At 43.7% G+C, this 22,389-nt stretch overlaps 1 protein-coding gene and 1 pseudogene across 1 annotated transcript; both read left to right on the top strand.

Annotated features, from left to right (window-relative positions):
• Positions 1-2: 2 nt before the first annotated feature.
• Positions 3-11,559, top strand: LOC115207640 (store-operated calcium entry regulator STIMATE). The gene is made up of 8 exons (XM_029774934.1): positions 3-1,195; positions 3,170-3,218; positions 3,420-3,515; positions 4,331-4,452; positions 5,151-5,263; positions 5,438-5,515; positions 6,968-7,117; positions 9,540-11,559. The coding sequence occupies exons 1-8, from the start codon at positions 880-882 to the stop codon at positions 9,654-9,656; spliced, it is 1,041 nt and encodes a 346-aa protein (XP_029630794.1). The 5' UTR covers positions 3-879; the 3' UTR covers positions 9,657-11,559.
• Positions 11,560-13,033: 1,474 nt separating this feature from the next.
• On the top strand, positions 13,034-14,754 carry LOC115207641 (musculoskeletal embryonic nuclear protein 1-like; annotated as a pseudogene).
• The last annotated feature ends 7,635 nt before the right edge of the window (positions 14,755-22,389 follow it).

Here is a 22,389-nt window from a genome sequence, read left to right as displayed (position 1 = left end):
TTTCTTTCGTTTAGGAAACGTTTTGCACAGAAAGGATGCAGCTGGAAATTCCAGTGGTAGCTATGTACTCTGATCGTTGAGAACATTATTGGTCGTTCCCATGTTTTGTGCAAAACAGATTTTTCAAATGAAAAAGTAGCAAATCCGAAATCGTGAGAATAGCAATATCATGCCTTTCATACATGCACAAGGGATCCATTGCAAGTACTTGAACCAGATTAGCTAGCTAAGCTACCGGTACCGTTAGCATCACTTGTTCTGGTTGGCTGGTGGTTTGTCCCTGACGCGATGTTTTTATATAATTTAATTCGTCACAGGGTAAAACAGTGGTGTTTACTCAAGTAGCTTGCTTACACTTAAAAAATATATATATATTTAAGTGGTACATAACTAGGTGAAACTAGCTTCATTTGCTAACCCTCTCGCGCACCGCTAAAAGGTTTAGGAACTCTGTTAAAATGACATGAAGTCAGAACATGCCTTGGGATGACTCATTTTGCAACTTTGTTGCTAATGTTTCCGTTTGTAAACATTGCGTCGTCACATGCATTTAATTGTTATATGCGTTGTCCATGATTGCCTGCTGTGTAGCTAGTTATGTTCGTTAGCTATCGATAGCTGATTTAAGCTAGCTACAGCTTGGATTTTAATTTGTTAGTAAGCCAAGAATATGTTAGTTAAATGAGTATGACATGCATGGTATGTCGTTCTTTTGTGGCTATTTGGTGATACAATGGATTATCAAAAACTGGGATATGTTTGCTAAAGCTGGCCACATGAAACGTGAAGATATGGCTCCGCAGTTAAAAGGAAGATAACCTCTTTTTTTTTGCCAATAACTCCTGCATAACTAATCGATTGCCGGCTAACAACAACTGGATGACGAAGAAGCCCGTTCTGCGGGGAGGAGACATTTACATTGGCTTTATTGCTTATTTACGGTATATGCCATCCGCCAATAAACCTTTAAACTGGTCTACTATGGCGGTTAGTGGGGTGAGTCTTCTTTCCCAACCCGGGGACGTGGCTGTCCCGGGAGTGGTTCTGTCAGCTATGCCTTCTTCCAACACGCCAGCGTCTGCCCGCTCCACACCAAATGCGGACACCCGTGGCTGCGAGAATGGTGACTTGATGGACTCTTTCGGCATCTTCCTGCAAGGCCTTCTAGCGATGGTGGCCTTCAGTACGCTGATGTGTGAGTACAGCCAACCAGATGCCCACTCTGACTGTGGAAAATGTGCTAATTTATGGTCGTTTGTTCTGTGCAGTTAGGCCTACTGTAAAATTGAATTTCACTGTGTAGTGTTTATACACTGTCTGAAAATACTGGATTATACAGTGTGAAATGTGTTGTCCCATCCCCATAGTGTTCATTTTTGGCCATGTAATTTGACCTCATTGAGTATATCTCTGACCACTGAGTCAGCAGTGTTGCCCTGGTAGAGAGGAGTCTCACAGCAACAACAGCAAGAGGTGAGGCATTTTCAGCTCTCAGAGCAGTGATGATGCCTGAGGCAGCTTTCTCAGTGGGAATTGACTGGGCCTGAATCATCACATTCACACAGCCCAGCCCACAGCCTACATGCAGGGTGTGTCAGTAGTTACACACTCAACACAACACAACAGTCTGAGGAAGTCTGAAGTCACAGCATATCCATATGCGAATTCCCCTGTAAACATTTGTTTGGGCAATACACTAGGAAAACTAGCTACCCTTTTGACAGGTGACATAGATACATATACTTGATACCGACACACGCACATGCATCCACGCACACAAAGTATTTAACACACATTAGGGTATTGTTGCCTAGAGGTGTCTTATCTTAAACCCAAATTGAGGATTAGGGTATGTCCAGTAGATTAGTGGAGTCATAAATCATTAAACCACTTTTTTTCTCTCCCAACAATCAATCATGTGTCATGGAGGTTAGAAGAGGGAAGGCATGGAAACAAGCTGACTATTGTCTGGAACAGCCAAAACATTATTTGTCAGCCATTACATTGTGTTCAGAGAATACACACTCTTGCATCACTCACAGTGAGGAATAACAATAGTGTAGACCTAGACTTTAGTAGAAAGGGCTTGCGCCTTGTCCGCAGGGGCCTAACCCCCAGAGTAGGAGTCACTGAAACGGGCAGTTTGTCTTTCATGTAGGCTATTGTGTTTGAACACACACCAATCTACAGTGCAGGGGGTCAGGTAGCTTAGTGGTTAGAGCATTGGGCCAGTAACCGAAAGGTTGCTGGTTCGAATCACAGCGCCAAGAATGTGAAAAATCTGTCTATGCCCTTGAGTAAGGCATTGAACCCTTATTGCTCAAGGGTAGCTGTTAGCAGACCCAGGCCGTGACCCCACTCTCCGAGGATGTCTCAGGGAGAGTTCAGATTTGCAAAAATCACATTTCCAATCAATGCACTCTTAATATACTGTGGAATAGGACAACTATAAGCACCTACCTTATTATCATTGTCATCCCCAGGTTGGTACTCTCGGTGATAATGTTGAAATGTGACCAAGACAGTGTGACATGTAATATGACAATGCCTGCCTGGTGTCGCGTACTGTTAGCAGGTCCTCTGCTCTATCAATGGGTTGATTACAGTGCCAAATGCACCACTTGTTTTCAGCTCATAAGATACAACCAAAGTATTTCTTCTGTTCACAGAACAAGGGAGATTTGGTGGTTAATATCATGATCGGCACATTAGTAACAAGCAGTGACATTTTAGTATGTAATGTACATACTAAAATCTGCCACTTCCTCTTACCATCCACCCTTCCTCTATGGTCTCACCTTGTGTAAACATGGCATCTCAATAGCTGACTTGTTAAGGGAATATAACCTAATAAACATTGTTTGCTAAAGTCCATTAGTTAGGGGTTAGGCTATGGTGCTAAAGGGGAAACTGAACTGCATTTCCATCACACTGGCCATATTCATAGAAATAGCCCCATTACACTTCGTTCTGAGATGTTGCCCTACATACTAAACTTGATGATGGAAGTGTAAAGCCGATTTCAGTTCAGACTGGAGCTGTCCTTAATTAATTTACATTAATAGAATGATTGGATTTGCCCCAGAGAGCGATACTAATTCATCCCACTGCTGTTGTGGGTGTGTGAGAGCGGCAGTCCTATATGTGACTCTCTGTGTCCTGTCCACAGTGAAGCGCTTCAGGGAGCCCAAGCATGAGAGAAGGCCCTGGAGGATCTGGTAAGATGGCAGCCGTCTCACTCCCACTTCCAACCACAGTAGTCAAGCTTATCCTCTTCAATATTGCTATTAGCCAAGAAACGCAACTAAGATAAACACAAGACAAATTGTGAATTTTTCTAATGTTATGTTGAGCTATTGAAAGAACTTGAATTCTCAAGAGTTCTTAAAAGGCCCTCCTGTGCCCGGCAACTCTACCAGGTTCCTGGACACCTCCAAACAGGCCATTGGTATGCTATTCATTCACTTTGCCAACGTCTACCTGTCTGACCTCACAGAGGAGGACCCCTGCTCACTGTGAGTGTGTCTCTGTATGAGTGTGTCTGTCAGACATTATGTCTGTCTGTCTGTCTTTGTGCCTCTGTATTTTTGTGTATGTAGTAAATATAAATGCAATATGTAAAGTGTTGGTCCCATGTTTCATGAGCTGAAATAAAACATCCCAAAAATGTTCCATACGCACAAATTGCGTGCGCAAATTTGGTTACATCCCTGTTAGTGAGCATTTCTCCTTTGCCAAGATAATCCACCCACCTGATAGTAGTGGCATATCAACAAGCTGATTTAACAGCATGAGTTTTGTCACACAACACAATGCCACAGATTTTAAGGGAGCATGCAATTGGCATGCTGACTGCAGGAATGTCCAACAGAGCTGTATAGCTGTTCCAGAGAATTTAATGTTAATTTCTCTACCATAAGCCACCTCCAACATTGTTTTAGAGAATTTGGCAGTACATCCAACCGGCCTCACAATCGCAGACCACATGTAACCACACCAGCCCAGGACCTCCACATCTGGCTTCTTCACCTGCGTGCGGGATCTTCTGAGGGGGGGGGGGGCAGAGGAGTATTTATGTCTGTAATAAAGCCCTTTAAAACTAATTCTGATTGGTTGGGTGGGCATAGGCCCATCCATGTCTGCGCCCCTGCCCAGTCATGTGAAATCCATAGATTAGGGCCTATTGAATTGACTGATTTCCTTCTATGAAATTTAACTCAGTAAAATTGTTGAAATAGTTGCATGTTGCGTTTATATTTCTGTTCAGTATATTCTCTATAACATTGTCCACTTCAACCTTGAAGTGCATGATGTCTCCTCTCTTCCTCAGTTACCTCATTAACTTCCTCCTGGATGCGTCTCTTGGAATGCTGCTGATCTATGCCGGGGTGAGGGCCATCAGTGCTATCGTAGAGTGGAGGCAGTGGGACGCTCTACGCTTCGGAGAATATGGTGAGAGTGTGTGTGTTTGTCAGTGTGGATGAGAGATCATTTCACCCTGTAGTACGCATGGTGTCCAGAAGAGGGGAGTGGCTGCCTAGGGCACTACTGCAATGTCATCCACATCAAACATAGTCGATCACTGTTAAATTGTTTACCCAAAGGCAGAGTTTATGGAAACATTTCCCCGGTGCTTTGATTTAAAGGGGTAATACGCAGTGGACCTGGAGAAATGTAACCTCTCTCAAATTCATAGACATAGCTTTGGATGCAAGGACTGACCATAGCAAACATTATGGTTTTAACCATGTTTCGAGGCATGTATGTTTGTTCACACTTATATTGTTTACAGACATTGGAGTAAAACAAGCTTATATATTGGGTTCTGATGGGGGTATGATGACCATTAAACCAAGCTTATGAGGCATTTAGAATTTGTTTTTCAAGATTCAATGGATTTATCATTTAGAAGTCCAAAAAATGGATGTAGCAACTGCAGATTGCAACTTAACGTGGAATATAGAGTTCCAGTTAACTGCCGTCTGTCTGGGTATTTCTGTGGGTTGGTATTTGTCTGTTTTGCTCGTTTGTTTCTGTCTATTGGATTGTGTGTCTAGTCCATAGGTCACGAGTTCATCTTTGCTTTGTGTGTGTGTGTGTGTGTGTGTGTGTGTGTGTGTGTGTGTGTGTGTGTGTGTGTGCGTGCACAGGAGAACCAGTGCAGTGTACTGCATGGGCAGGCCAGTGTGCTCTCTACATCCTCATCATGATGTTTGAGAAGGTCCTCATCATCCTGGTCCTACTCATCCCCCAGTGGAAGAAGGTGAGTAGGGGGCATAATGGGTAGGTTCCTGACCATGTGACCATTGTGTCAGTTCAGTTATATTATGACTGTGGAAAGTGTATGAGTACTAACAGTACTGTAAACTGTTTCTATCGTTTTAACTCCGGTGTGTTTATGTTTGTGTACTGTTTACTTACCGTGTGTGTATCACAGCTGGCTCTCCTGAACCCCATAAACAACCCTCAGTTGGAGCTGGCCATCGTCATGCTCATCGTCCCGTTCTTCGTTAACGTAAGTTAAGTGTGCAGTACCTCCGTGAGGCAGGGCTCAATTGAAAATACATTTAGTGATCTTAACCGTTAATCGGTTAGCTGCTGAAAATACATTTGCCTGGTCATGCTTATCAGTCTTTAAGGTCATTTTCTTAATTTTGGAATTAAATTGGCACGTTTGTATTTTCGTCATGTATATTATTTATCATACACGTACAGCATACAGAGCCTAGTTTGAGGAGTGGAATAGCCTTCCACCTGTCAGACAGCGCGAGAGTAGCCCCTTAAAAAGTCTGTAGGCTACTGGAGTGAAGCCTGCTTTTAGAAGCCCAGTCATTGCGCAACAATTTAACAATTGCAACAAGTGCAATCGAGTGTTCAACATTTTGGTGGCCACGATTTAAAAGGAGCTATTTTTATTTCTCAACATCAACTTGTAATTAAAGCGCTCCTCCCGTACGCCGTTCAGGTGTGTACTTTATACTATAGCCTGCCTACCGTTGACTGATAGTTTGTCACCCACCACTTTGCAATGTGAGCTCGAGGCAGTATAATTGTTTGAAACCTGATACTTTTACTTCAAATAATGAGGCATGTCTTACCTTGCTTCAAAGTAGCCTTACGAAAATTGATCTGTAGAAACATGGAGGCAATTTTTTTCCCTCATGCCATTAACCAGCATTTCTCTCCTGTTCTAATTCATATCAACTTTCTTTCGTTGTTCAGAAGCCATAGGCACAATCCATATTAGCAACCCATCATAGTTGTTGCTATTACATTCCCCCTCTTTCTAAATTTCTGAGACTTTAATTTTTCACAACTGCTCAAATTAGGTTTAGAATGGTGTTTTCCGCATATTGCATTTTGGCAAATGTTTGAAAAGGACGTTTGATTAGATGCTTCAATACAGGACTTGTATGTTCAAAGTAGTCTATAGCCTTTTGAACTATAATATGATAGGCTTGCTATTGTTGCATGTTTCCATTCAGCTCTTAATTAAAAATGTCTGGTCCTTGTATGAATGCAAGGTACCAGAGAGGATATGGCAAAGCGAGAGGTTTCGCTCTCGCCAAAATCTGTCCAAAATAAACCCAATAGGTTTCCATGGTCTTATTTTGGGCCTAAGCTTGTCGCCTGCTTTCCCGCCTTGGTTCAACTCCCATTGTTAGGACAGAAACATAAGCATCTCGTCATTATATATAGATCTCTAATAGTATTTTCTGTTGGTCACATAATTTTACTGTTTGGACATTTTTTTACCGTTTGTTGACCGGTTAATGACGGTCAGTTAATCGGCAGCAAAATTGACCGATATTTGCATCCCCTTTGAAATGTAATTGCTTCAACTAAGTGCATTTGATGTGATGTTTGTCTGCGGATTTCAGCCATTTAGGCTTGTGTGTGATCTTCAAACTGTCATGTGTGTCTGTTGTACTTGCTCACTGAGCTGTGTACTGTATGTTTTCCTCAGGCCCTGATGTTTTGGGTGGTAGATAACTTCCTGATGAAGAAGGGGCGGACAAAAGCCAAGCTGGAGGAGCGGGAGGTGGGGGAGGACGTGAGGGGCAACAGTAAGGTGCGCTACAGGCGGGCACTCTCCCACGACGACTCAGAGTCTGAGGTAAGACATGGACACGACCATTTATAAAGTCATAGACACAGAATGCTTAATAAAAGACCAAGGCCTGACCACACAATCACACCATACAACCAATCACACAACCAATCATATACCTATTCACATACACTGAGTATACCAAACATTAGGAACACCTTCCTAATATTGAGTTGCAGTTGTCAAGTTTGCTGGATGTCCTTTGGGTGGTGGATCATTCTTGATACAAACCGGTGCATCTGTCACCTACTATCATACCGGGTTCAAAGACGCTTAAATATTTTGTATTGCCCATTCACCCTCTGAATGGCACACATACACAATCCATGTCTCAGTTCTCTCAAGGCTAAGGATCAGACCCTTTTTTTTCAATTTTCGCCTAAAATGACATACCCAAATCTAACTGCCTGTAGCTCAGGACTTGAAACAAGGATATGCATATTCTTGATACCATTTGAAAGGAAACACTTTGAACTTTGTGGAAATGTGAAATTAATGTAAAAGAATATAACACACTAGCTCTGGTAAAAGATAATTCAGAAATAAAAAACGCATGTTTTTTTCTTAATCTTTAAAATGCAAGAGAAAGGCCACAATGTATTATTCCAGTTTAGATTTTAGCCACTAGATGACAGTAGTGTATTTACGTAGTGTTAGACTGATCCAATGAACCGTTGCATTTCTGTAAAAAATGTTGTATCAAGTCTGCCCAAATGTGCCTAATTGGTTTATTAAAAATCCTTCATTAACCTGTCTCCTCCACTTCACCTACAGTGATTGAAGTGGATCAATAAGAGATCATAGCTTTCACGTGGTCAGTGTCTCATGGAAAAAGCAGGTGTTCTTAATGTTTTGTACACTCAGTGTACATTACACACCTAAATCACTGGAAAAGCTGGTTTTTGGGAAAGCTCTGAAAAATCCTTAGGAGGAATATACACTAAGTCCTACGATTTGATTCTGAGCGTCGTCCTCCTCGTCCAAGCCCTGTGTGGCCTCTCTCTCCTCCCATTGCCTCAGGCTGACGTAGCCACTAGGCTAACTTACATCCTCCCCTGGCTGTGTAGACAAACTTGCCCAGCACCAACAGAAGCCTGTCTCTGGGCTGTGAATCACTCCACCCTGTGCCCAAGGCCAGTCACTTTACAGGCCTGTAAACCAGATGGACCTGGCCCTGTGATCTGCTCCAGAGACAACCACCACACTCAAACATTCATGCATGAAGTCATTTAAGTCTGCCTTGAGCAGGGGGATTTCTTATTCACCAGAAACTCTAAAAACAAACATCATTTATAAGGAGTTTTTTTTCCTTCTGATTCCAAAGCACCACATTTCTCATCATAAATGGAAGTAGTGAGTTGCTTTAGAATCAAATGTTGAGCTGATTGTGATAGCTAGGTAATTGGTTTCCACAGTTACTCATGGATCACCCAAAGCACCATGTTTTGTGACAGTGGATTCTAGGAGTTATTGAAAGTGTGTTCCCTGACCGGGAATCAAACCCAGGCATGGCGGTGAGAGCACCAAATCCTAACCACTAGACCATCATGTCTAATATCAGGAATGCATGTCCTATGGAATTACCAGTATATGTAATTTGTGGCATGTGACAAGGGAGTAGTTTCTCATAGACATCTGGGTGTAGTGTACCAGACTGTGAGCACTTCCTCCAGTCACAGGAACTATCTCCAAACCCACTACTAAAGAAACACTGCTGTACAGGTTAACATGGAGCATGTATGGCTTTAGTAATCTGCCTCAAGCTGAAATAAATATTCAGAGCAGTGATCTTATCGCTCTCTCATTATAAAAGGGGGCATATAGTTATGTTATCACAGGCTTGTTTTATTTTGATGAGTTGGAGCTAGTTTTTGCTTCAGTAAAAGAGGCTTACAATGTAAAAGAAAAACCTTGATGGCAAGCTTCAATACTACACCCAAATACTCAGACTCCTCCCCCTATCAAATAGTCCGGGGCATATGTATTCCTGCCACCACATCTCCCTGGTGGTCTAGTGGTTAGGATTCGCTGCTCTCACCACCCCGTCCCAGGTTCGATTCCCGGTCAGGGAACACACTTTTTATACACACTAGACTGTACAGTCACTGATCAAAAGATGACCCAATTACATGGAAGGTGTGAAAAAAGAGAGGAGCCTTTCTGAGAGATGTAGTATAACAGACTGCCACCAGGGTGAGCACTTTCTTATCTTAAGCAACCAGACCCATCGCCATCCTTCCACCCCACAGAGGCAGATGGAGGGCGAATTATATGTTTCTGCTGACACAGGAAATTTGCTGGTGTCCGTGAGCATTTAAGCTCTGGGATTCAACTAATTTAATCCATAACTCAGGGTTGCTTTGAGTGTCATCCATCCAGGTGTGTGGCTTCCTTTGGTCTCATTTCCAAACTTCTTTCTCTTTCTCAGATCCTGTTCTCGGCTGACGATGAGATGGATGACTCGGAGGAGGAGGATGTGCGCAGACTCACTGGCCTCAAGACAGTCAAGAAGAAGAAGAAGCACCGTATGGGGATCCCTGTTTGACCTAGGTCTACCCAGTCTGACCTGGTCTGACCCACTCCTGTGTCTACTCACATCCCCACTCTCTCCTCCTCCAGGGCCTGCTGCCCTGACTAGAGGCTGCTGGCAACCTGTACTTGATTCCTCTAACAGCAGGCTGGCATTGGTCTCTTTGTGGAGTGAGTAGGGGGCCTATGTAGGGAGGTGGGATCATGGAAGACTGCAGACCATGGAGCCTATTGGACTGCCATTACTACACATCCACATGGGACTCCTGCAGCCTCTGCACTGGGATAGAAACCCATGGAAAGGATTTTACTGCAGCTAACTACATACCATGTCTAAAGGAGATTTCACCATAGCTCTGTCACTGGTGTTTCAGTGACACTCGTTGGGGAAATCAATCTTGATATGGGTGTTGGGAAAACGTTTAACACTAGTCTGTAATAGGAGGGTTTGGGTGTGTTTGAGTTGGTGATGCAGTGTAATTGCTAGCACCCTAAAGATCCTATTAAATGTCTTTTCTAATTCCTAATTCTGTTCCACACTGACTCTTCAGAAGTCCAGAATGATATTACTGCATCAGGTTAAACTGTGAATGGGTGTTACTTTTTCTGTGGTTTAGCCGGTGACCTCGGTTGGATGTACAGAGAGAACAGGCACCTGGTATTGAACTCAGCGTCCCCCCCCCCCCCCCGCCTTTATGTAAACCTTTGTCATTTTAATATTTTAATACATCTGATACTCTTCCGAATCAAAAAGTGATTGTATTCCTCATCTAGATTCCATATAAGAAATGTCTGTCTGTCTCCTCAGCTAGGCTGACTGCTATGGCCTGTTATAGGAGTTGGTGGAGGAGTGTGTGTCTGTCTGTGTGGACTTTTCCATTCATGCATGGCTAAGGGAATGTGGGAGGTGTGGCTTGATGCTCCAATGAAGGCTTTGCTCTGAAGATGCAGTGTTGTTTTATAATAACCACAGCAGGCACGTTTCTAACTGTTTCCACTTCTACATGACTGCAGAGGGAGGACGGGTCAGGACGGTGCAGCTTGGGCATGTGTGTCTCCACCATGCACCACCCAACCCGGACCCAAGGGACTGAAACCCTCATTTCAAGCCCACCCAGTGACCGTTTAGGTCTATAGGCCTGGCTCGGAGCTTTCTCTCCCTGTCTCTGCGTATGACAGTTAACTGGGATCTCTTTCATTACTTATTTATTGTCTTTGGTGTGTCCTGTTTGTTTTTTACAGTAAGTTATTTTGGGCCAGAACCATGATGATCCCCAGCCTACTAAGTGTTTTTCATTCAGAGACGGAGTAGATATGGGACCTGAGGGTGTGTCCTCACAACCAACGGGAAAAAACTCTCCGCTCTTGCACAATTCCCAGTTATCACTGGTCTATGGATGTTCTTTGTGTTCATTCTTTGTTTTCGACAATGTGCCTATGTGAACTTACCGTGTTTGTGAGTGTTCATTTTGTGCCCCAGAGCTTAAGACTTGCAGTAGCATTCAGTTGGTTTGACAGAAGCACAGACCTAGTTGGAGTCAGCCTGCAGTACAGTGAAGGTATGTTTGAGTGACTCTAGGTCAGCCTGCAGTACAGTGCAGGTATGTTTGTATGAGTGTGTTTGTCTTAATGCTCCTGTTCAAAGTAAGGAGTGGGGATAAAGTAAATGTGATGACCATAGTGCTGAAGATGTTGAACGGTTGATGATTGTGTTGTTGGCTGATACTTAGGAGTAAATGACAGTAGGGTTTGGTAAATGGGTGGTACAGCATCATAAAACACTTCTGGTTGCCCTCTGCTCAAAAGAGAGGGCTTTTAGTACTTTGCAAAAATAACTAGATCATTAAAATGACTGACAAATTAAGGACTTACATTACCATTATTTTTTCTTTTGCAATAAAGTTAGTAAAACACTGAAATAGCTATTTTTTTTTTTAAAGACCATGTCTGAATAGACAGAGCTTTCTGTATTGTCCATTTACTAGGGTTGTACTGCATTGTAGGAGGGTTTAAAAAGTGAATTCCCTGGCCAGGAATCAAACCCAGAGCGCACCAAATCTTAACCACTAGACCCCCAGGGAGCTGTCAGGGTAAAAATGCTAGTGTTAAGAAGGCTCCTGGAATGTAGGGGGAGAGTTTGAGATCACAGGTCTCTGTTATACTCTAGACTGCCACCAGGGTGCCATTTCCACATTGATAGAGTGGGCTGTCAGTAAACAGTTCATTAACAGGTGCAGTGAGGCTTGTAGGGAAGTGAGGACCCATTTCTCCCCATAGAGTTCACTGACTCTGAGAATAATGGCGCAGTACCTGTAAATCAGAGGAGGCTGTTAGGAAGAGCTATAGGAGGACAGGCTCATTGTAATTGCTGGAATAAATGGAACGGTATCACACATGGAAACCATGTTACCTCCATTCCAGCCAGTGCTCCTATAACTCCTCCCACCAGCCTCCACTGCTGCAAATAGATCCCCTAATTATACACACAAGACTATCTTTTGACGCATACACACTGACTCGAGGACAATTGTTATTGATGGATAAGCCTGGCTCTCAAACACCTTTTGACTCCTTACTCACTTATTAACTACACACACAGACATGCTGGCAGGCAAGCGATGGCCTCTCAAACAGAAAGGCTGATTCACTAGTCTCCCTGTGATACAGTTTGTACGGTCTGGCCCCTCTGAGTCAAATCTTATTCTGAACCATTATGTCAAAGTTATATGACTGCAAGTGTTATGTTTGCAAAATCCCTAAACCTTTAGGTAATCCATTCAGGAAAATAATTTGACCTCAGGTTTAATTTGATGGGAGAGGTGAACTCTTGATTGGGCAGTAGGGAGTAGAGCTATTTTGGGGTTAGTAGTAACATGGGGAAGGTGTTCATCAGCTGACGTGTTCTGCAAGTTGACATGCATTCAGAGGCCTAAAAGGACATTCCCTGACCAGGAATCAAACCCGGGCTGCTGGGGTGAAAGCACTGAATCTTAACCACTAGACTGCCAGGGAGCGGTGTAGCTTCCAGTGTACTTTGAAATCACTGCTTGTGGGATGTTGTAAGGGCTCTGAGTTGTCTCTCACTCAGCAGTTTGTTGCAACCACATCCTAAATGAGGGAAGACCTGTTCCAGCTGCACAATCCCTCATGTCAGTCTAATAATACACACTGAAAATGGACAGAGAGAGAGGGTGGGTGTCCACTGACTCAATCCCAGGGTCTATAACAGAGATTATCTCCCTGAGGATCTGAGGGTATAAATATAATGGACTGGACCGAGTGGAGCAATCCAGACACAGCTCCACTGACCAATCCAGACACAGCTCCACTGACCAATCCAGACACAGCTCCACTGACCAGAACTCTGGGGTTAAGACACGAAAACCCAAATACATGTCTCAGGTAAGCAAACGTCCTTGTATCCGACTGTCCTGACCTATTATCAACTATTTGTTGTCCAGTTCTTGATGTGACAGCAAAATCTACCTATATTACTTCCTATGTAAAGGATTGCGCTATATTTACTTTAAAATAGGAAGATTGAGAGACAAATCAGAGGGAGAGTTATGATGAGGGAAATCCAGAAAGATGTGAGATTTTACCCCCATTCTTTCTCCAGCCCTCCATAGCCCGGTGAGGTAAAGAAGTGTCCTGTGATGGAGGAGGACCTGAAAGGAGCCCGCAGTAAACTGGGGCTGAAGGGCGAGCCCAAGAGTAAGACCTATGAGGTCACGATAGAGTGTGGTGAGTAGCAGCATTCAGACTCAGAATCTATAGTAGCCTAATATCACTTGCCTAACATTTTTTTTGTGGGAGTGTGTCATACAAGTAATTATCACTGCCATATTAATTGTTGACCGCATATACCCTTTTGATATTAGTCAGTTGTAGGCATTAGTGCAGGGAGCATATCAGGGAGAGTAAAGTCACACAGTCAAGTGACGTGAGCTCGGTTCACTTTCTACAATGTTATCGCTGAACTCTGGTGTGTATTCGGCCCAAGCCCAGCTCGGGAGAGCGCATACTGAGTGAGTTACAAATAGTTTCCACTCCTACAGAGACTGAATCTTGTGCAGTCAGTGTTTAAGACAGAGGGTGTATAGTTAGTCAAGAGCAGGAGGCTAAGTTGTCAGAAACTAGCCTAGTGTTTCTGTCCCTGTCCCCAGGGTAGATGAAGAATGTTCGATTAGAGAACTAGGAAGAAGGAAAAAGACGACACAACTGCAGCACTTCTTCTAAAGATTATAGACTCATCAGTTTGTCTACAGTGTGAATATTGCTCATCTTTGTGTTTGTGTGTAGTAGTGCTTGGCACGCCCCACTATCTTCGCTCATGGCCTTGTCTCTGTCCATCATCGAAGCGTATGGGGAAGGTGGCTCCCTCTGTGTTCAGTGGGGTGAAGTCTTGAGGAGAGACTGTACTGGAGAAGCCTAAAGCCCCAGGAGCCAGCATCTTTGGCAAGTAGAGCCAGCCAGGGTGGAGGAGTAGTGGCTATCATCGCTGCACTGGAGCCATGACAGGACAGATGGATGCCTGGACAAATGGCACCAAAGAAGCCAAACCTTACTGTTATTGAATGGTCTGATATCTGCTGTGTGAATGTGTGTGTGTGCCTCAATTTACCCTTATACAAAACATGGCATTTTCTTAGTTTTTATTTTAGCATGGAAATAGGACATTTTGAAATTGGGACAGCAGCACACTGAAGTATAATGCGTATGTAGCCCATGCTATTTTAGAAATTCCCTAACATTTTCGCAAAACAAGACAGCCCTTAACTTCTTTACACTAATTCTATGGGTTGGGAGTTTGTTGGCGACCACTAGAGTCTGAACATCTTTTGCTGTGGCTCGGCTCTCGCTTTCTTACCCTCTTGCCTTTGGAGAAAGCTTCCACGAACTGTGAACTGTGACACAGAAAGAAACCTAGAAGAATCATAGAAACATTGAACGTTGATAACTTATTGGAAACAAAGTTGTGGAGTATATTTTTACTACTGCAGAAGAATCAAGTGTTTAGATAATCAGTGAGCTGAACCAGATGTGAACTGAGATGTTTTTTCCTTTGATGTTTATGAAGAGAGAATCCTGGGCCCTGTTTCCCAAAAGCATCTTAAGGCTAAGTTCATCGTTGGAGCCATAGGGTCCTATGGTTCTAACCATGAATTTAACCTTAAGATGCCTTTAGGAAACCGGGCATACCGCCCCAACAGATCCACAGATGATGCAATCCACTCTACCCTTTCACACCTGGACAAAAGGAACACCTATGTGAGAATGCTATTCATAGACTATAGCTCAGCGTTCAACACCATAGTGCCCTCAACACATCACTAAGCTAAGGACCCTGGGACTAAACACCTCCCTCTGCAACTGGATCCTGGATGTCCTGACTGGCCGGCCCCAGGTGGTAAGGGTAGGTAACAACACATCCGCCATGCTGATCCTCAACACGGGGGCCCCTCTGTGGTGCGTGCACAGTCCCCTCCTGTACTCCCTGTTCACTCATGACCTCACGGCCAGGCACGACTCCAACACCATCATTAAGTTTGCCGATGACACAACAATGGTAGGCCTAATCACCGACACCTGACCATCTGGTGCCAGGACAACAACCTCTCCCTCAACGTGATTAAGACAAAGGAGATGATTGTGGACTACAGGAAAATGCGGACCGAGCACGCCCCCATTCTCATCGATGGGGCTGCAATGGAGCAGGTTGAGAGCTTCAAGTTCCTTGGTGACCACATCACCAACAAACTAACATGGTCCAAGCACACCAAGACAGTCGTGAAGAGGGCACAACAAAACCTATTCCCACTAAGGAGACTGAAAAGATTTGGCATGGGTCCTCAGATTCTCAAAAGGTTCTACAGCTGCACCATCGAGAGCATCCTGACGGGTTGCATCACTGCCTGGTATGGCAACTGCTCGGCCTCCGACCGCAAGGCACTACAGAGGGTCGTGCGTACGGCCCAGTACATCACCGGGGCCAAGCTTCCTGCCATCTAGGACCTCTATACCAGGCAGTGTCAGAGGAAGGCCCTAAAAATTGTCCAAGACTCTAGCCACCCTAGTCATAGACTGTTCTCTCTGCTACCGCATGGCAAGCGGTACCGGAGCGCCAAGTCTAGGTCCAAGAGGCTTCTAAACAGCTTCTACCCCCAAGCCATAAGACTCCTGAACATCTAATCAAATGGCTACCCAGACTATTTGCATTGCCCCCCCCCCTTTACGCTGCTATCTATTATCTATGCATAGTCACTTTAATAACTCTACCTACATGTAAATATTACCTTGACTAACCGGTGCCCCCGCACATCTACTCTGTACCAGTACCCCCTGTATATAGCCACGCTACTATTGTTATTTTACTGCTGCTCTTTAATTATTTGTTACTTTTATTTCATACCTTTTTTGTTGTTGAATTTTTCTTAACTTCATTGTTGGTTAAGGGCTTGTAAGCATTTCACTGTAATGTCTACACCTGTTGTATTTGGCGCTTGTGACATAAGATTTATTTCATTTTGATTTAAAACTGGACCCTGTTGAGTTAGCATAATGCTAACTAAATTTTATGCCTGTGTTGGGATGTCAGGGGCCAGTCCTCCTACCACGACCAGCACTACAAGCGAGGGGGTCAGCATGGAACGCGGCAATCAGCTTGAAGCCTTGGGATGGGTGGGCCACCGTTGGTCACCTGATGGCTTCCCTCGTGAGAATGGAGTGTGGCGCCGTGAGGGGCGGCCACTTAATGTGTACACCCTCGCAAGCCATGTAGTCAGCTGGGAAAGCGCCCAATGCTTGAAGATGAACAGGCACGGCTGACTTAAATAGGCTTGTTAAGGGTGTTGCTGGCTACTCACTCAGGCACCACACTTATCAGCTGCTGGTTTCCCTTCACGGGAGGAGAGGACTGAGAGAGCCATTAGGTCTGGTTTCAAGTTTTATTTGCTGAACATTTAAGTTTTGTTCTTGAAGAGATCATTTAGGTTGGAACCTTATAGGCAATAAAAGCTATTTAGTTTTGAATTTACCCTGCCTCTGTACTCAGTGGCAATTTTAGCATGTAAATCTTGGTGGGATTTGATGCATGCCAGCAAAGCCATAACACTAAACAATAAATTAATTGCACTATAACAGTGACACATGATGTCCACAAACTGTGAGGGTCTACATAAATCTGTCCTAACAGCAGAGTCCCAACAGCAGTCCCAACACCTTACCACTGCTACACCTGGCTATCAGCGGAGCCTTGTCTGGCAGCAAAACAGTAAATTCAGCCTCATTTACTACAAATTAAAAAAACATAGCAGATATGGCTGACTTGCTTAAACAAATGTGGTTTCTACTGACAATTGAGATGTACAAACTATGGCATAAGGGGAAAAGGGACCAAATTATTAGGGTGAGGCACATGGGCTACTAACAGCTTACTACACAACATACACTTAGTGTTACTTTCTTAGCTACAGTATTCATATCTCCCTGGCATATTACATCATTTATGCAGCAGCATACAAGACATTTTTGGACTCATTTTGTTGTGCTGTGCTCACTCGAACAGGAAGGTGGCGCAGTGGTCCTTCGTGGCCAAATTTTGTCATCAAACTTTCTCATTCAAGTCTGGCATTCTCTAGATTTATGGTGCTTTCAAGACAACTGGGAACTCGGGGGAAAAAAACAAGGTTGAATCATGATGGCGTCAGTGATCTTCAGGTCGCAGCTCTACAAAGAGGCCCGAGTTCCCGACTTGCAAATCTGAGTTGGATGACCGTTCAAAACTTATTTTCCCAGTTGGAGCTCGTTTTTTTTCTTTAAATTCCATGTCTTGAACTCACTGAAGTCTGAGATTTCACAGTTCCGAGTTTCCAGTTGTCTTGAACTCACTGAAGTCTGAGATTTCCGAGTTTCTAGTTGTTTTGAATGCGGCAGAAGTTATGCTGCATTGACAGCATGGCCAATGTTAAATGTTTATCCTTTTAAGCTTGGAAAAAAGACCCTTGAACCCAGACTTGGACAACACACCCACTCCACTGAATAGCAGGCTAGTGATTGCTTTGCAATGCCACTGATTTCTTCCAAACCCCTCATTGTTGAATTTGGGATTTCCAACTTGTGTAATGTTTATATCCAATTTCCGATGAGCACCGATACGTTTTATCTATAATTTCTCTTCATTATTTCTCTTCATATGAAATGGATTTGCCAGTAGATTGTCAACTTCATTCATGATGACGACTGCTAGCTAAGATTTTTAAAGTATGTTGACATGATCCGTAGATTTTGTGGTGACGTAGTGTCCCCATGAGTGAAAGAACACTGAGCCAATCACAGCGCAACTTGAGAACATTATCAACCCCTACGCTCTGTATTTTCCTCTGGCTACCCCACCATCACAGAAAGCACTGAGATAGGCTGAAACACCTGCATTTTGGAGCTGCTTTACTTAAAGCAAAAAAGAGACCAAGTTTGTATGCAGCTTTATTGTTTGCAAACTGATTCATGACACATAAATGCCAAAATAACAGGCAATTTTTTTAATAAATACATTATATACAGTACCTGTCAAAAGTTTGGACACCTACTCATTCAAGGGTTCTTCATTTTTACTATTTTCTACATTGTAGAACAATAGTGAAGACATCAAAACTATGATTTTTTTTAACCTTAATTTAACTAGGTAAGTCAGTTAAGAACAAATTCAAATTTACAATGACGGTCTACACCGGCCTAACCCGGACGACGCTGAACCAATTGCACGTGGCCCTATGGGACTCCCTGGGATACAGCTTGGAATTGAACCAGGGTCTGTAGGGATGCCTCTAGCACTGAGATGCAATGCCTTTGACCGCTGCACCACTCGGGAGCCCCATATGGAATCATGTAGTAACCAAAAAAGGGTTAAACAAATCAAAATATATTTGAGATTTGAGATTTTTCAAAGTAGCCACCCTTTGCCTTGATTGCCACACTCTTGGCATTCTCTCAACCAGCTTCACCTGGAATGCTTTTCCAACAGTCTTGAAGGAGTTCCCACATATGCTGAGCACTTGTTGGCTTCTTTTCCTTCACTCTGCAGTCCAACTCATCACAAACCATCTCAATTGGGTTGAGGTCAGGTGATTGTGAAGGCCAGGTCATCTGATGCAGCACTCCATCACTCTCCTTCTTGGTCAAATAGCCCCTACACAGCATGGAGGTGTGCTGGGTCATTGTTCTGTTGAAAAACAAATGATACTCCCACTAAGCTCAAACCAGATGGGATGTCATATCGCTGTAGAATGCTGTGGTAGCCATGCTGGTTAAGTGTGCCTTGAATTCTAAATAAATCACAGATAGTGTCACCATGCTTCACGGTGGGAACCACACATGCGGAGATCATCCGTTCACCTACGCTACGTCTCACAAAGACACAGCGGTTGGAACCAAAAATCTCACATTTGGACTCATCAGACCAAAGGACAGATTTCCACCAGTCTAATGTCCATTGCTCGTGTTTCTTGGACCAAGCAAGTCTCTTCTTATTATTGGTGTCCTTTAGTAGTGGTTTCTTTGCAGAAATTCGATCAGGAAGGCCTGATTCACACAGTCTCCTCTGAACAGTGGATGTTGAGATGTGTCTGTTACTTGAACTCTGAAGCATTTATTTGGGCTGGAAACTCTAATGAACTTATTCTCTGCAGCAGAGGTAACTCTGGGTCTTCCTTTCCTGTGGCGGTCCTCATGAGAGCCATTTTCATCATAGCGCGTGATGGTTTTTGTGACTGCACTTGAAGAAACTTTCAAAGCTCTTGAAATGTTCCGGATTGACTGAACTTAATATCTTAAAGTAATGATGGACTGTTGTTTCTCTGCTTGTTTGAGCTGTTCTTGCCATAATATGGACTTGGGTCTTTTACCAAATAGGGCTATCATCTGTACACCACCCCTACCTTGTCAAAACACAACTCATTGGCTCAAACACATTAAGAAGGAAAGAAATATCACAAATTAACTTTTTACAAGGAGCACCTGATAATTCCAGCTGACTAATTCCAGCTGACCTCATGAAGCCACTGTCTGTACTATAAACCTATCCTAGCTCTTTGGTCAGTGGCAGCACACCTCCCCACTGGCTGCCACCAACTGATGAATAACTAACGTGTACAGGATATCTGAAACCAGTCAGGATATTGACGTAAGCGTATATGCTTTCAAGAGTGAAGATCATTTAGATTTTAGAACATTTTGCATTTGCTATAGTTACATGTGCATTTTTTTGTATGAGAGTGATTGAACAGTAATGGCGCCTGCCTGTAGTTTTATGTCGCATTGGAGAAGAACGTGGGCTTTGAAAAATCTGCAAATCCTTTTGAGACCACATATGTAAAAAATAGTTATTACAGAACAGTTACTGAAACTTTTGATAAAAGTAAGACTATATAATTGATTATTATGTACGTTCTGTGCAGACTGGTATTGTAAAACCCCATTTGATTCGACGGCACCAGTGCCACCTGCCATCTTCTACAAACTACTTCGCCATCTACAGCTTCTACAATCATCATCGCCGCCTCATCTTTATAGAAGGACATTTATTTGTCTGGTACATCGTGGTATGAACTTAAAGGAAAACCACCCAAAAACTATATTTTGGTATTTGTTTCATTAGTCCATTGTTGACATATGCCGTGTTCAAAACAACTGGGAACTCTATTTGAACGGTCATCCAACGCGGAATTCCATTCGGGAACTCTGGTCTCTTTCTCTCTCTGGTCTCTTTCTGGCTTCTAAATCAAATCAAATCAAATTTATTTATATAGCCCTTCGTATATCAGCTGAAATCTCAAAGTGCTGTACAGAAACCCAGCCTAATACCCCAAACAGCAAGCAATGCATGTGAAAGAGGCACGGTGGCTAGGAAAAACTCCCTAGGAAAAACTCCCTAGAAAGGCCAAAAACCTAGGAAGAAACCTAGAGAGGAACCAGGCTATGAGGGGTGGCCAGTCCTCTTCTGGCTGTGCCGGGTGGATATTATAACAGAACATGGTCAAGATGTTAAAATGTTCATAAATGACCAGCATGGTCAAATAATAATAATCATTGTAGTTGTCGAGGGTGCAACAAGCACGTCCGGTGAACAGGTCAGGGTTCCGTAGCCGCAGGCAGAACAGTTGAAACTGGAGCAGCAGCATGGCCAGGTGGACTGGGGACAGCAAGGAGTCATCATGCCAGGTAGTCCCGAGGCATGGTCCTAGGGCTCAGGTCCTCCGAGAGAAAGAAAGAAAGAGAGAATTAGAGAGAGCATATTTAAATTCACATAGGACACCGGATAAGACAAGAGAATACTCCAGATGAAACAGACTGACCCTAGCCCCCCGGCACATAAACTACTGCAGCATAAATACTGGAGGCTGAGACAGGAGGGATCAGAAGACACTGTGGCCCCATCCGATGATACCCCCGGACAGGGCCAAACAGGAAGGATATAACCCCACCCACTTTGCCAAAGCACAGCCCCCACACCACTAGAGGGATGTCTACAACCACCAACTTACCGTCCGAAGACAAGGCCGAGTATAGCCCACAAAAATCTCCGCCATGGCATAACCCAAGGGGGGGCGCCAACCCAGACAGGAAGACCACGTCAGTGACTCAACCCACTCAAGTGACGCACCCCTCCCATGGACGGCATGGAAGAACACCAGTAAGTCAGTGACTCAGCCCCTGTAATAGGGTTAGAGGCAGAGAATCCCAGTGGAAAGAGGGGAACCGGCAAGGCAGAGACAGCAAGGGCGGTTCGTTGCTCCAGCCTTTCCGTTCACCTTCACACTCCTGGGCCAGACTACACTTAATCATAGGACCTACTGAAGAGATAAGTCTTCAGTAAAGACTTAAAGGTTGAGACTGAGTCTGCGTCTCTCACATGGGTAGGCAGACTATTCCATAAAAATGGAGCTCTATAGGAGAAAGCCCTACCTCCAGCCGTTTGCTTAGAAATTCTAGGGACAATTAGGAGGCCTGCGTCTTGTGACCGTAGCGTACGTATAGGTATGTACGGCAGGACCAAATGGGAAAGATAGGTAGGAGCAAGCCCATGTAATGCTTTGTAGGTTAGCAGTAAAACCTTGAAATCAGCCCTTGCCTTAACAGGAAGCCAGTGTAGGGAGGCTAGCACTGGAGTAATATGATCAAATTTTTTGGTTCTAGTCAGGATTCTAGCAGCCGTATTTAGCACTAACTGAAGTTTGTTTAGTGCTTTATCCGGGTAGCCGGAAAGTAGAGCATTGCAGTAGTCCAGCCTAGAAGTAACAAAAGCATGGATTAATTTTTCTGCGTCATTTTTGGACAGAAAGTTTCTGATTTTTGCAATGTTACGTAGATGGAAAAAAGCTGTCCTTGAAACAGTCTTGATATGTTCTTCAAAAGAGAGATCAGGGTCCAGAGTAACACCGAGGTCCTTCACAGTTTTATTTGAGACGACTGTACAACCATCCAGATTAATTGTCAGATTGAACAGAAGATCTCTTTGTTTCTTGGGACCTAGAACAAGCATCTCTGTTTTGTCCGAGTTTAAAAGTAGAAAGTTTGCAGCCATCCACTTCCTTATGTCTGAAACACAGGCTTCTAGCGAGGGCAATTTTGGAGCTTCACCATGTTTCATTGAAATGTACAGCTGTGTGTCGTCCGCATAGCAGTGAAATTTAACATTATGTTTTCGAATGACATCCCCAAGAGGTAAAATATATAGTGAAAACAATAGTGGT

This window comes from Salmo trutta, chromosome 14, assembly GCF_901001165.1.
Source record: "Salmo trutta chromosome 14, fSalTru1.1, whole genome shotgun sequence".
Taxonomy (NCBI): Eukaryota; Metazoa; Chordata; class Actinopteri; order Salmoniformes; family Salmonidae; genus Salmo; species Salmo trutta.
This window is presented reverse-complemented; position numbering and strand designations above follow the sequence as displayed.

What these genes read in the sequence shown, in the direction of transcription:
- LOC115207640 (XM_029774934.1), top strand. Translation starts at nt 880, where the DNA reads ATGACGAAGAAGCCCGTTCTGCGGGGAGGAGACATTTACATTGGCTTT. An exon ending in TCATCCCCCAGTGGAAGAAG is followed by an intron (nt 5,264 to 5,437) that starts GTGAGTAGGGGG and finishes TGTGTATCACAG; the next exon opens with CTGGCTCTCCTGAACCCCAT. An exon ending in ACGACGACTCAGAGTCTGAG is followed by an intron (nt 7,118 to 9,539) that starts GTAAGACATGGA and finishes TCTCTTTCTCAG; the next exon opens with ATCCTGTTCTCGGCTGACGA.